Source organism: Gigantopelta aegis, chromosome 11 (assembly GCF_016097555.1).
Source record: "Gigantopelta aegis isolate Gae_Host chromosome 11, Gae_host_genome, whole genome shotgun sequence".
NCBI lineage: Eukaryota > Metazoa > Mollusca > Gastropoda > Neomphalida > Peltospiridae > Gigantopelta > Gigantopelta aegis.
In genome coordinates this window covers 27,546,888-27,562,907 of record NC_054709.1, presented here as the reverse complement: position 1 = coordinate 27,562,907, position 16,020 = coordinate 27,546,888, and the positions used below count along the sequence as shown (strand labels likewise).

Here is a 16,020-nt window from a genome sequence, read left to right as displayed (position 1 = left end):
ATCCATCCATCCATCCATCCATTCATACATCCATCCATACATCCATACATTCATCCACTCGCCCATCCATCCATCCATCCAACCATCCATCCACTCACCCACTCACCCATCCATCCATCCAATCCAATCCATTCATCCACCCACCCATCCATACATCCATCCACTTGTCCATCTATCCATCCATCCATCCATCCATCCATCCATCAACCATCCATCCACTCACCCACTTACCCATCCATCCATCGAATCCAATCCTTCCATTCATCCATCCACCTACCCATCCATCCATCCATCGAATCCATCCATCCATTCATCCACTCGCCCATCCATCCATCCATTCATCCATCCATCCATCAACCATCCATCCACTCACCCACTTACCCATCCATCCATCCATCCACCCATCACCCACCCATCTATACATCCATCCACTTGCCCATCCATCCATCCACTCACCCATCCATACATCCATCCATCCATTCATCAACCATCCATCCACTCACCCACTTACCCATCAATCGATCCAATCCAATCCATCCATTCATCCTTCCACTCACCCACTCAACCATCAATCCATCCATCCATCCATCCACTCAACCACTTGCCCATCCATCCATCCATCCATCCATCTATGCTTCAACCCATGAATCCATCAACCATCCATCCATGTATCTGTCCATCCACACGCCCATCTATCAATCAATCTATCCATCCTTCCATCCATCCATCCTTCCATCCATCCATCAATCAATGTTTAAACCCATCCATCCATCCACTCACCCACCTATCCAACCCCCCACCCACCCCACCAATCCACCCATCCATCCAACCATTCAACCATTCCTGTATTCATCCATACAGATGACCAATACACAAATCCATCCACAAACAAATTTTAACATGTAACATAATAATATGTAAGTGAAGTAGTTGATTACTCGTTTCCAGGTTGCTGCACGGCGAACGTCCGTACTGGTGGGTGCAAGAGTCCAACATGTACAAAGAACCACCTCACCTGCAGCAGTACCGACTCACCTGTGAAACAGGACCCGGTCAGTGCAGTCTCATCTTTTGATTCTGTCTTGTGTAAAGATACAGTTTTGAATCCACACATTAATCCCTCCACTCATTGCACACTTTCCTTTTCTTTGAATTCCATCTTATTCCTTCCAAGTCTGGCAGCTCTTGCTGTTTTTCAACATGTTCCACTGTCTCACCTCCACATCCCAGTCCTTGGCTGAGTTCAGCTAGACCAAGCAAAATATGTTCTCTCTCTCTCTCTCTCTCTCTCTCTCTCTCTCTCTCTCTCTCTCTCTCTCTCTCTCTCTCTCTCTCTCTCTCTCTCTCTCTCTCTCTCTCTCTCTCTCTCTCTCTCTCTCTCTCTCTCTCTCTCTCTCTCTCTCTTTTCCATCTTTATGCCTTCTCTCTCCCTCTGCCCCCTATATATCTTTGTTTTCTTTTTGTCTCTCTTTCTCTTTCTTTCTCTCTCTCTCTTTCACTCAGTATCTCTATCCCCTCCCATCTCCCATCTCCCTCTCCCCAAAGTGTCAAAATAATCATATTATTATGTTAGACGGAAATGGCCTTAGTTGAAATTGTGCTGAGGTGTCATTCATTAAACGTTTCTTTCACTGTACAAACCATTTGTTGAAATAGCTATCTGTTAGATCCCAAACAGTGGTAGTTTCAAAATGTCATTAAACAAACATTCCTTTCCTTTCTATGACTATCTAAACCAAGTGCTGAAATAACATTAGGTTCGATATCAAATAGCTGTAGGTGATGCAGGTGTCATTAAATGTACATTATTTTCCATTCCTAAGCTGGCTATGGAACTGTTTGTGACCAAATCAAATTTCAGAGATTGATTGCATGTTTTGATTTCAGGAAGTCCCTCGGGACATGCTATGGTCACATCGTCTGTTTTGTTTCTCTTAGTGTCTGAATTCATATACTACGGAAAGATTACCAGGCAGGTATCATTTTACTCTTGTTTCCTGCACTACCACACGCATAGCACACACACACACACACACGCACGCACACATACACGCACGCACACATGCATACACACACACACTCACGCACACACATGCGCACACACACATGTATAACACATACACACATACTCACGCACACACACACATAACACACATGCACACGCACGCACATGCACACGCACGCACATACACACACACACACACACACACACACACACACACACACACCAGCACACCTTGTTTCTCTTAGTGTCTGAGTTCATATACTATGGAAAGATTACCAGGCAGGTAACATTTTACTCTTGTTCCCTCCACTACCACACGCATAGCACACACACACACACACACACACATGCACACACACACACACTCTCTCACACACACACACACACACACACACACACACACACACACACACACACACACACACACACACACACACACACACACACTCACACACACTCACACACACACACACACACACACTCACACACACACACCCACTCACACACACACACTCACACACACACACACACACACACACACACACTCACACACACTCACACACACTCACACACACACACTCACACACACACACACACACACACACTCACACACACACCACACACTCACACACACACACACACACACACACACACACACACACACTCACACTCACACACACACACACACACACACACACACACTCACACACACACACACACACACACACACACACACACACACACACACACACACACACACTCACACACACACACACATACACACACACACACTTCTTTCTATCTTTGGCAGATTTCAATTTTTTCCAACCAGTCCACCACAGCCCATGTGCTTTCTTGTCTGTGGGGAAGTGCATATAAATAGAGAATAATAACTAGTTACCTGTCGGATACCTGTGAAGGTAAGAATGGGAAATTCCATGAGCATCTGCCGAGCGGAATTTCTCATTCGGCCTGAACAGGATGGCGCAGACATCCGACATCATTAACTAGTTATTATTTTTATTTTGCAGACCATAAAACTAAAGGGGAAAAGCTATTATTTCTGTTATTTCAGCCACATTGTACGATGACCTAGAGGTCAAATGAGTGATTTTGTAATGTAGCTATGCGTGTGACGTCACATGAGTGACGTAAAAAGTCATATCCTGCTAGTAGCTAGTAGTTTGCTTTATCCGTCATCCTATTCTGTCAATAGAAACATCAATGTGTTTTAGAAGTGTCATGAAATAAAACAAACTGTAACTTTTAAAAAAAGATTTGTTACCCTAAAATCAGAAATCTAAATGGCAAGCATTAAACCCATGTATGTTCACCCCCACCCCCACCCCTGATTTTTGTATTGTATTCAGTGTTATTTCACCATATAACCGTAAAGACAATGTGTTGAGTGCGTCATTAAATAAAACATTTCCTTCCTTGCTTCCTCAATATCTGTGTGGTCCTTAACCATTATGTCTGACACCATATAACCGTAAAGACAATGTGTTGAGTGCGTCATTAAATAAAACATTTCCTTCCTTCCTTCCTCAATATCTGTGTGGTCCTTAACCATTATGTCTGACACCATATAACCGTAAAGACAATGTGTTGAGTGCGTCGTTAAATAAAACATTTCCTTCCTTCCTTCCTCAATATCTGTGTGGTCCTTAACCATATGTCTGACACCATATAACCGTAAATACAATGTGTTGAGTGCGTCGTTAAATAAAACATTTCCTTCCTTCCTTCCTCAATATCTGTGTGGTCCTTAACCATATGTCTGACACCATATAACCGTAAATACAATGTGTTGAGTGCGTCGTTAAATAAAACATTTCCTTCCTTCCTTCCTCAATATCTGTGTGGTCCTTAACCATTATGTCTGACACCATATAACCGTAAATACAATGTGTTGAGTGCGTCGTTAAATAAAACATTTCCTTCCTTCCTCCTCAATATCTGTGTGGTCCTTAACCATATGTCTGACACCATATAACCGTAAATACAATGTGTTGAGTGCGTCGTTAAATAAAACATTTCCTTCCTTCCTTCCTCAATATCTGTGTGGTCCTTAACCATTATGTCTGACACCATATAACCGTAAATACAATGTGTTGAGTGCGTCGTTAAATAAAACATTTCCTTCCTTCCTTCCTCAATATCTGTGTGGTCCTTAACCATATGTCTGACACCATATAACCGTAAATACAATGTGTTGAGTGCGTCGTTAAATAAAACATTTCCTTCCTTCCTTCCTCAATATCTGTGTGGTCCTTAACCATATGTCTGACACCATATAACCGTAAATACAATGTGTTGAGTGCGTCGTTAAATAAAACATTTCCTTCCTTCCTTCCTCAATATCTGTGTGGTCCTTAACCATTATGTCTGACACCATATAACCGTAAATACAATGTGTTGAGTGCGTCGTTAAATAAAACATTTCCTTCCTTCCTTCCTCAATATCTGTGTGGTCCTTAACCATATGTCTGACACCATATAACCGTAAATACAATGTGTTGAGTGCGTCGTTAAATAAAACATTTCCTTCCTTCCTTCCTCAATATCTGTGTGGTCCTTAACCATTATGTCCGACGCCATATAACCGTAAATAAAATGTGTTGAGTGCGTCGTTAAATAAAACATTTCCTTCCTTCCTTCAATATCTGTGTGGTCCTTCACCATATGTCCGACGCCATATAACCGTAAATAAAATGGGTTGAGTGCGTCGTTAAATAAAACATTTCCTTCCTTCCTCTCAATATCTGTGTGGTCCTTCACCATATGTCCGACGCCATATAACCGTAAATACAATGTGTTGAGTGCGTCGTTAAATAAAACATTTCCTTCCTTCCTTCTCAATATCTGTGTGGTCCTTACCATATGTCCGACCCATATAACCGTAAATAAAATGGGTTGAGTGCGTCGTTAAATAAAACATTTCCTTCCTTCCTCTCAATATCTGTGTGGTCCTTCACCATATGTCCGACACCATATAACCGTAAATACAATGTGTTGAGTGCGTCGTTAAATAAAACATTTCCTTCCTTCCTTCTCAATATCTGTGTGGTCCTTAACCATATGTCCGACGCCATATAACCGTAAATACAATGTGTTGAGTGCGTCGTTAAATAAAACATTTCCTTCCTTCCTTCCTCCTCAATATCTGTGTGGTCCTTAACCATATGTCCGACGCCATATAACCGTAAATACAATGTGTTGAGTGCGTCGTTAAATAAAACATTTCCTTCCTTCCTTCCTCAATATCTGTGTGGTCCTTAACCATATGTCCGACACCATATAACCGTAAATACAATGTGTTGAGTGCGTCGTTAAATAAAACATTTCCTTCCTTCCTTCCTCAATATCTGTGTGGTCCTTAACCATATGTCCGACGCCATATAACCGTAAATACAATGTGTTGAGTGCGTCGTTAAATAAAACATTTCCTTCCTTCCTTCCTCAATATCTGTGTGGTCCTTAACCATATGTCCGACGCCATATAACCGTAAATACAATGTGTTGAGTGCGTCGTTAAATAAAACATTTCCTTCCTTCCTTCCTCAATATCTGTGTGGTCCTTAACCATATGTCCGACGCCATATAACCGTAAATACAATGTGTTGAGTGCGTCGTTAAATAAAACATTTCCTTCCTTCCTCTCAATATCTGTGTGGTCCTTAACCATATGTCCGACGCCATATAACCGTAAATACAATGTGTTGAGTGCGTCGTTAAATAAAACATTTCCTTCCTTCCTCTCAATATCTGTGTGGTCCTTAACCATATGTCCGACGCCATATAACCGTAAATACAATGTGTTGAGTGCGTCGTTAAATAAAACATTTCCTTCCTTCCTTCAATATCTGTGTGGTCCTTCATATGTCTGACGCCATATAACCGTGTGAGTGGTCCTTAAATAAAACATTTCATATCTGTGTGGTCCTTAACCATGTCCGACGCCATATAACCGTAAATACAATGTGTTGAGTGCGTCGTTAAATAAAACATTTCCTTCCTTCCTCCTCAATATCTGTGTGGTCCTTCACCATATGTCCGACACCATATAACCGTAAATAAAATGTGTTGAGTGTGTCGTTAAATAAAACATTTCCTTCCTTCCTCTCAATATCTGTGTGGTCCTTCACCATATGTCCATATAACCGTAAATACAATGTGTTGAGTGCGTCGTTAAATAAAACATTTCCTTCCTTCCTTCCTCAATATCTGTGTGGTCCTTAACCATATGTCCGACGCCATATAACCGTAAATACAATGTGTTGAGTGCGTCGTTAAATAAAACATTTCCTTCCTTCCTCCTCAATATCTGTGTGGTCCTTAACCATATGTCTGACGCCATATAACCGTAAATACAATGTGTTGAGTGCGTCGTTAAATAAAACATTTCCTTCCTTCCTTCCTCAATATCTGTGTGGTCCTTAACCATATGTCCGACGCCATATAACCGTAAATACATGTGTTGAGTGCGTCGTTAAATAAAACATTTCCTTCCTTCCTTCCTCAATATCTGTGTGGTCCTTAACCATATGTCCGACACCATATAACCGTAAATACAATGTGTTGAGTGCGTCGTTAAATAAAACATTTCCTTCCTTCCTCCTCAATATCTGTGTGGTCCTTAACCATATGTCCGACGCCATATAACCGTAAATACAATGTGTTGAGTGCGTCGTTAAATAAAACATTTCCTTCCTTCCTTCCTCAATATCTGTGTGGTCCTTAACCATATGTCCGACGCCATATAACCGTAAATACAATGTGTTGAGTGCGTCGTTAAATAAAACATTTCCTTCCTTCCTTCCTCAATATCTGTGTGGTCCTTAACCATATGTCCGACGCCATATAACCGTAAATAAAATGTGTTGAGTGCGTCGTTAAATAAAACATTTCCTTCCTTCCTCCTCAATATCTGTGTGGTCCTTAACCATATGTCCGACGCCATATAACCGTAAATACAATGTGTTGAGTGCGTCGTTAAATAAAACATTTCCTTCCTTCCTTCCTCAATATCTGTGTGGTCCTTAACCATATGTCCGACGCCATATAACCGTAAATACAATGTGTTGAGTGCGTCGTTAAATAAAACATTTCCTTCCTTCCTTCCTCAATATCTGTGTGGTCCTTAACCATATGTCCGACGCCATATAACCGTAAATACAATGTGTTGAGTGCGTCGTTAAATAAAACATTTCCTTCCTTCCTTCCTCAATATCTGTGTGGTCCTTAACCATATGTCCGACGCCATATAACCGTAAATACAATGTGTTGAGTGCGTCGTTAAATAAAACATTTCCTTCCTTCCTTCCTCAATATCTGTGTGGTCCTTAACCATATGTCCGACGCCATATAACCGTAAATACAATGTGTTGAGTGCGTCGTTAAATAAAACATTTCCTTCCTTCCTCTCAATATCTGTGTGGTCCTTAACCATATGTCTGACACCATATAACCGTAAATACAATGTGTTGAGTGCGTCGTTAAATAAAACATTTCCTTCCTTCCTTCCTCAATATCTGTGTGGTCCTTAACCATATGTCTGACACCATATAACCGTAAATACAATGTGTTGAGTGCGTCGTTAAATAAAACATTTCCTTCCTTCCTTCTCAATATCTGTGTGGTCCTTAACCATATGTCTGACGCCATATAACCGTAAATACAATGTGTTGAGTGCGTCGTTAAATAAAACATTTCCTTCCTTCCTCTCAATATCTGTGTGGTCCTTAACCATATGTCTGACGCCATATAACCGTAAATAAAATGTGTTGAGTGCGTCGTTAAATAAAACATTTCCTTCCTTCCTCTCAATATCTGTGTGGTCCTTAACCATATGTCCGACACCATATAACCGTAAATACAATGTGTTGAGTGCGTCGTTAAATAAAACATTTCCTTCCTTCCTTCCTCAATATCTGTGTGGTCCTTAACCATATGTCTGACGCCATATAACCGTAAATACAATGTGTTGAGTGCGTCGTTAAATAAAACATTTCCTTCCTTCCTTCCTCAATATCTGTGTGGTCCTTAACCATATGTCTGACACCATATAACCGTAAATACAATGTGTTGAGTGCGTCGTTAAATAAAACATTTCCTTCCTTCCTTCCTCAATATCTGTGTGGTCCTTAACCATATGTCTGACACCATATAACCGTAAATACAATGTGTTGAGTGCGTCGTTAAATAAAACATTTCCTTCCTTCCTCTCAATATCTGTGTGGTCCTTAACCATATGTCCGACACCATATAACCGTAAATACAATGTGTTGAGTGCGTCGTTAAATAAAACATTTCCTTCCTTCCTCTCAATATCTGTGTGGTCCTTAACCATATGTCCGACACCATATAACCGTAAATACAATGTGTTGAGTGCGTCGTTAAATAAAACATTTCCTTCCTTCCTTCCTCAATATCTGTGTGGTCCTTAACCATATGTCCGACGCCATATAACCGTAAATACAATGTGTTGAGTGCGTCGTTAAATAAAACATTTCCTTCCTTCCTCTCAATATCTGTGTGGTCCTTAACCATATGTCTGACGCCATATAACCGTAAATACAATGTGTTGAGTGCGTCGTTAAATAAAACATTTCCTTCCTTCCTCTCAATATCTGTGTGGTCCTTAACCATATGTCCGACGCCATATAACCGTAAATACAATGTGTTGAGTGCGTCGTTAAATAAAACATTTCCTTCCTTCCTCCTCAATATCTGTGTGGTCCTTAACCATATGTCTGACACCATATAACCGTAAATACAATGTGTTGAGTGCGTCGTTAAATAAAACATTTCCTTCCTTCCTCTCAATATCTGTGTGGTCCTTAACCATATGTCCGACACCATATAACCGTAAATACAATGTGTTGAGTGCGTCGTTAAATAAAACATTTCCTTCCTTCCTCTCAATATCTGTGTGGTCCTTAACCATATGTCTGACGCCATATAACCGTAAATACAATGTGTTGAGTGCGTCGTTAAATAAAACATTTCCTTCCTTCCTCTCAATATCTGTGTGGTCCTTAACCATATGTCCGACACCATATAACCGTAAATACAATGTGTTGAGTGCGTCGTTAAATAAAACATTTCCTTCCTTCCTTCTCAATATCTGTGTGGTCCTTAACCATATGTCCGACGCCATATAACCGTAAATACAATGTGTTGAGTGCGTCGTTAAATAAAACATTTCCTTCCTTCCTTCCTCAATATCTGTGTGGTCCTTAACCATATGTCCGACGCCATATAACCGTAAATACAATGTGTTGAGTGCGTCGTTAAATAAAACATTTCCTTCCTTCCTCTCAATATCTGTGTGGTCCTTAACCATATGTCCGACGCCATATAACCGTAAATACAATGTGTTGAGTGCGTCGTTAAATAAAACATTTCCTTCCTTCCTTCCTCAATATCTGTGTGGTCCTTAACCATATGTCCGACGCCATATAACCGTAAATACAATGTGTTGAGTGCGTCGTTAAATAAAACATTTCCTTCCTTCCTCTCAATATCTGTGTGGTCCTTAACCATATGTCCGACACCATATAACCGTAAATACAATGTGTTGAGTGCGTCGTTAAATAAAACATTTCCTTCCTTCCTTCTCAATATCTGTGTGGTCCTTAACCATATGTCCGACGCCATATAACCGTAAATACAATGTGTTGAGTGCGTCGTTAAATAAAACATTTCCTTCCTTCCTCCTCAATATCTGTGTGGTCCTTAACCATATGTCCGACGCCATATAACCGTAAATACAATGTGTTGAGTGCGTCGTTAAATAAAACATTTCCTTCCTTCCTCCTCAATATCTGTGTGGTCCTTAACCATATGTCCGACGCCATATAACCGTAAATACAATGTGTTGAGTGCGTCGTTAAATAAAACATTTCCTTCCTTCCTCCTCAATATCTGTGTGGTCCTTAACCATATGTCCGACGCCATATAACCGTAAATACAATGTGTTGAGTGCGTCGTTAAATAAAACATTTCCTTCCTTCCTTCCTCAATATCTGTGTGGTCCTTAACCATATGTCTGACACCATATAACCGTAAATACAATGTGTTGAGTGCGTCGTTAAATAAAACATTTCCTTCCTTCCTCCTCAATATCTGTGTGGTCCTTAACCATATGTCCGACGCCATATAACCGTAAATACAATGTGTTGAGTGCGTCGTTAAATAAAACATTTCCTTCCTTCCTTCCTCAATATCTGTGTGGTCCTTAACCATATGTCCGACGCCATATAACCGTAAATACAATGTGTTGAGTGCGTCGTTAAATAAAACATTTCCTTCCTTCCTCTCAATATCTGTGTGGTCCTTAACCATATGTCCGACGCCATATAACCGTAAATACAATGTGTTGAGTGCGTCGTTAAATAAAACATTTCCTTCCTTCCTTCCTCAATATCTGTGTGGTCCTTAACCATATGTCTGACACCATATAACCGTAAATACAATGTGTTGAGTGCGTCGTTAAATAAAACATTTCCTTCCTTCCTTCTCAATATCTGTGTGGTCCTTAACCATATGTCTGACACCATATAACCGTAAATACAATGTGTTGAGTGCGTCGTTAAATAAAACATTTCCTTCCTTCCTTCTCAATATCTGTGTGGTCCTTAACCATATGTCTGACACCATATAACCGTAAATACAATGTGTTGAGTGCGTCATTAAATAAAACATTTCCTTCCTTCCTTCCTCAATATCTGTGTGGTCCTTAACCATATGTCTGACACCATATAACCGTAAATACAATGTGTTGAGTGCGTCGTTAAATAAAACATTTCCTTCCTTCCTTCCTCAATATCTGTGTGGTCCTTAACCATATGTCTGACACCATATAACCGTAAAGACAATGTGTTGAGTGCGTCGTTAAATAAAACATTTCCTTCCTTCCTTCCTCAATATCTGTGTGGTCCTTAACCATATGTCTGACACCATATAACCGTAAATACAATGTGTTGAGTGCGTCGTTAAATAAAACATTTCCTTCCTTCCTTCCTCAATATCTGTGTGGTCCTTAACCATATGTCTGACACCATATAACCGTAAATACAATGTGTTGAGTGCGTCGTTAAATAAAACATTTCCTTCCTTCCTTCTCAATATCTGTGTGGTCCTTAACCATTATGTCTGACACCATATAACCGTAAAGACAATGTGTTGAGTGCGTCGTTAAATAAAACATTTCCTTCCTTCCTTCCTCAATATCTGTGTGGTCCTTAACCATATGTCTGACACCATATAACCGTAAATACAATGTGTTGAGTGCGTCGTTAAATAAAACATTTCCTTCCTTCCTTCCTCAATATCTGTGTGGTCCTTAACCATTATGTCTGACACCATATAACCGTAAATACAATGTGTTGAGTGCGTCGTTAAATAAAACATTTCCTTCCTTCCTTCCTCAATATCTGTGTGGTCCTTAACCATATGTCCGACACCATATAACCGTAAATAAAATGGGTTGAGTGCAGTGTCGTTAAATAAAACATTTCCTTCCTTCCTTCCTCAATATCTGTGTGGTCCTTAACCATATATAATCATTGAAACCATTATAACCGTAAAATGACAATGCTGTTATGACACTCCTTTGGAAATTGTTTCGTACCCTTCACCATCACTTGGTTGAATAAAAAAATTCCAAACTCATTTGATATATTTCGTATGGCACATCCGCTCATGCAGTAATCAATATTTACTACATACCCATGAGAGAGGAGTTTACTAACAAAATTTTACATCACATTGTGAGCTATTCATTCATTCATTTGATTTCAACTTATTTTCGTGTTTATATCCAATTACACGGCCTCGGTGGCAGTGTGGTTAGGCCATCGGTCTACAGGCTGGTAGGTACTGGGTTTGGATCCCAGTCGAGGCATGGGATTTTTAATCCAGATACCGACTCAAAACCCTGAGTGAGTTCTCCGCAAGGCTCAATGGGTAGGAGTAAACCACTTGCACTGAACAGTGATCTTGTGGCATTGTTAAATAAAACAAACGTTTTTTTATATCCACTTAAGATTCATGCGCACTGTCCTGGGCACACACCTCAGCTATCTGGGCTGTCTGTCCAGGACAGTGGGTTAGTTGTTAGTTCTTAGTGGTTAATGAGAGAGAAGAGGGTGTAGTGGCCTTACACCTACCCATTGAGTCATTAAAACTCGCTCTGGGTGGGAACCGGTACCGGGCTGCGAACCCAGTACCTACCAGTGTTATGTTCGATGACTTAACCACGACACCACCGAGTCTGGTATTGTGAGAAACCGGTTCCCTTGACAAAGCGTGGATATAAACGCTAACACAATTGGCCCACAGCACATTAAGGGAAAATGGTGTCAACACAACGTGATGTATGACGTTCTTATTAGAAGCAGATTTTACTCACAGTCATTCACAGTAGTTTTAAAACCACCGTCGAATAAACGATTTGTGAAATCCAAATCTGGGTCATTAACCTCGATTGTGGGCAGGGCATATGCTGACACTCAACACCAGCTGTTCAATAAATATGTTCAGGGTCTTTCACTATAGAAATTGGCTATGGAATCATCAAATTAATGTTTCTGCATAAATAAATATGTTTAACTGCAATTTGTAATATCCTTTCACCAGAGGAACTTTATTTTATTAGTGGAAGTTAACATTGTACTGTGTGACGAGTCAGTTGCAGGTGTGCACCAGCTGATATATTCATTAGTTAAATGAGGGGGCGGGACGTAGCCCAGTGGTAAAGCGCTCGCTCGATGCATGGTTGATCTTGGATCGATCCCCTTCAGTGGGCCCATTAGGCTATTTCTCATTCCAGCCAGTGCACCATAACTGGTATATCAAAGGCAGTGGTATGTGCTATCCTGTCTGTGTGATGGTGCATATAAAAGATCCCTTGCTACGAATGGAACAATGTAGTGGGTTTCCTCTCAATGACTATATGTCGCAATTAAAAAACTGAATGTTTGACATCCAGTAGCCGATGATTAATAAATCAATGTGTTCTAGTGGTGTCGTTAAACAAAACAAACTTTTAACTAATGACTGAGTCATAATTACCAAATGTTTGACATCCAAGAGCCAATGATTAATTAATCAATGTGCTCTAGTGGTGTCATTAAACAAAACATTTTTTTTTTTTTTTTTTAAACTTTTTGAAAGAAAGAAAGAAATGTTTTATTTAACGACGCACTCAACACATTTTATTTACGGTTATATGGCGTCAGACATATGGTTAAGGACCACACATATTTTAAGAGGAAACCCTCAGTCGCCACTACATGGGCTACTCTTCCGATTAGCAGCAAGGGATCTTTTATTTGCGCTTCCCACAGGCAGGATAGCACAAACCATGGCCTTTGTTGAACCAGTTATGGATCACTGGTCGGTGCAAGTGGTTTACACCTACCCATTAAGCCTTGCGGAGCACTCATTCAGGTTTTGGAGTCGGTATCTGGGATCCGAACCCAGTACCTACCAGCCTGTAGACCGATGGCCTGCCACGACGCCACCGAGGCCGGTTAAATATCTTTTTGAAGTACTAATTTGTATTGAACTTTCTTTTTCTCCCCTCCCCTCCACCCCCACCCTCTACGCCCTCCCTCCACAACAATATGGTCATATGGCGTCAGACATGGTTAAGGACCACACATATATTGAGAGAGGAAACCTGTGGTCGCCACTTCATGGGCTACTCGTTTCGATTAGCAGCAAGGGATCTTTTATATGCACCATCCCACAGACAGGATGGTATATACCACGGTCTTTGTTACACCAGTTTTGGAGCACTGGCTCAAACGAGAAATAGCACAATGGGTCCACCGACGGGGATCAATCCTAGACCGACCGCGCATCAAGCGAACACTTTACCACTGGGCTATGTGCTACCCCAATCCTTTGGAAGTGTCATTTTGTATTAAACATGCTTAGCCTCACTCCCCCCTCCCCATCCACCATTCCTGGAACCAGTCGTAAACATACAGCTACATGTATTTTTAAATTCAAAATGTCTTCTCCTCCAGGTATTCTCTTAGCAGTGGCTTTCAACAGTATTTCCACAACGTCGCTGTCTCTGAAGCACTATGCCATGGTATCGGCGATGATACTGATCAGCACCGTGGCGGCTTACTACATCATCCTCCTGCTCGGGTTTGATCCCGTGTGGTCTGTCTCCGTGGCAACAAAGTGGTGTGCGAGGCCTGAGTGGATACATCTAGATACCACCCTGTTTTATGCCATGGTGCGAGACTGCTCATGTCTTCTGGGTAAGATTTAGCTCTAAAGAAGATCGACCACATAATATTATTTGGGCAACTAACACCTTTATTTTTTAAATATTTAAGTCGCCCAAATGGGATATTGGTCGCATTTGGCGACCTGACCACAGTCCGTTTCGAGCCCTGGGGCAGTACATAGCCCAGTGGTACAGTGTTCACCAGGCTTGGCGCTTATAAAACTTTTATAGTCTAGACTCGAGACAAACTGAATGCGCCCGACATAATTTTTTCGTCAGTGGTCAACAATGCACGGTTTCCTTTTTAAATGCCCCATTTTAAGTTAGTATGGTTTTAAAGTTAGGACAGTTTTTGATCCCAGTCAGTGGGCTATTTCTCTTCCCATCCAATGCACCATGACTGGTATATCAAAGGCCGTGGTATGTGCCATCCAGTCTGGTGATGCATATAAATGATTTGCTACTAATGTTTCATCTCAAAATTACTAAATGTTTGACATCCAATTGCCAGTGATTAATAAATCAATATGCTCTATAGGCATCATTAAACAAAACAAACTTTATGTGAATATAAAACACTGTTTAAACCTTTATTACAAAATGTCTTCTTTTTAAAATTTATTTTCAGGAATGGGTCTTGGACTTCACCTGTCAGGAGAAGACAACTCTGAGTGGACTCCGTTTTCTAAACTGCTGTTGATTATTTTTTCCTTAGCAGCAGCCCAAGTGGAGGAAAGAATAGTTATATCGCACCATTCTCAGATTGTTTTTTATCTGTTAGCCTCTGTGAAATATATAGTTCTTTTTGTAGTTATTGTAAGTATTATTCCAAAAATTGGTGCTGCCTGCAACTTGGTTGGATATAAGAAGAAAGATAAACTAAAGAAGACATGACTAGATGTAGCTTAAATTAAAGTTGCATTCTTAGAATCAGTTGAGGCACACACAAATTTGCAATGAATTTAACTCATTTGTATTATCTTAAGTAGTATTTATATATAGAAGGAAGGAAGGAAATGTTTTATTTAATGACGCACAACACATTTTACGGCGATATTAAGGGAGGAAACCCGCTGTCGCCATTTCATGGGCTATTCTTTTCGATTAGCAGCAAGAGATCTTTTATATGCACCACCCCACATACAGGACAGCACATACCACGGCTGTATTATATATAGAATATATGTACTTGAAAAACAAAACAATGTTGTCATAGGGATTTGAATATTTGTTATTAGCAAACTGGAATTTGATCGATGTAAAGGTATTTAATGTCAAACAAGATTATTGTTGTATTTGTTTGTTTTGTTTAATGACACCACTAGAGCACATTGATTTATTAATCATCAGCTACTGAATGTCAGACATGGTCATTTTGACAGAGGAAACCTGCTACATTTTTCCCATTAGTAGCAAGGAATCTTTTATATGCACTATCCCACAGACAGGATAGCACATACCATGACCGTTGACTGGTTGGAACGGGAAAAGTGTATTAGAGTGGGATTATTACCACATTGTAGGCAGAAATTATTTCTCCATATACAGTAGTCTCCTTACTGAAAGAGGGGGCAGGATGTAACCAAGTGGTAAATGCTTGCTTGACGCATGGTCAGTCTAGGATTAATCCCCGTCGGTGGGCCCAGTTCACCACGACTGCTGTATCAGACTGGTACATGCATGTGCTATCCTGTCTTTTTTCCAACTTTGTCGAAGTACACCAAAAAAAAGGGGGCAAGGTTTAGCCCAGTCGCTCGAGTGC

At 40.5% G+C, this 16,020-nt stretch overlaps 1 protein-coding gene across 1 annotated transcript in view; it reads left to right on the top strand.

The window, feature by feature from the left end:
- Positions 1-15,632, top strand: part of LOC121385125 (glucose-6-phosphatase 2-like) — a 25,467-nt gene extending 9,835 nt beyond the window's left edge. Inside the window, exons 4-8 of the mRNA XM_041515663.1 lie at positions 949-1,052; positions 1,888-1,976; positions 12,650-12,707; positions 14,047-14,289; positions 14,887-15,632. Coding sequence (XP_041371597.1) covers positions 949-1,052; positions 1,888-1,976; positions 12,650-12,707; positions 14,047-14,289; positions 14,887-15,152 — 760 coding nt within the window. The 3' untranslated portion in view covers positions 15,153-15,632. The remainder of the gene's footprint in view (positions 1-948; positions 1,053-1,887; positions 1,977-12,649; positions 12,708-14,046; positions 14,290-14,886) is intronic.
- The last annotated feature ends 388 nt before the right edge of the window (positions 15,633-16,020 follow it).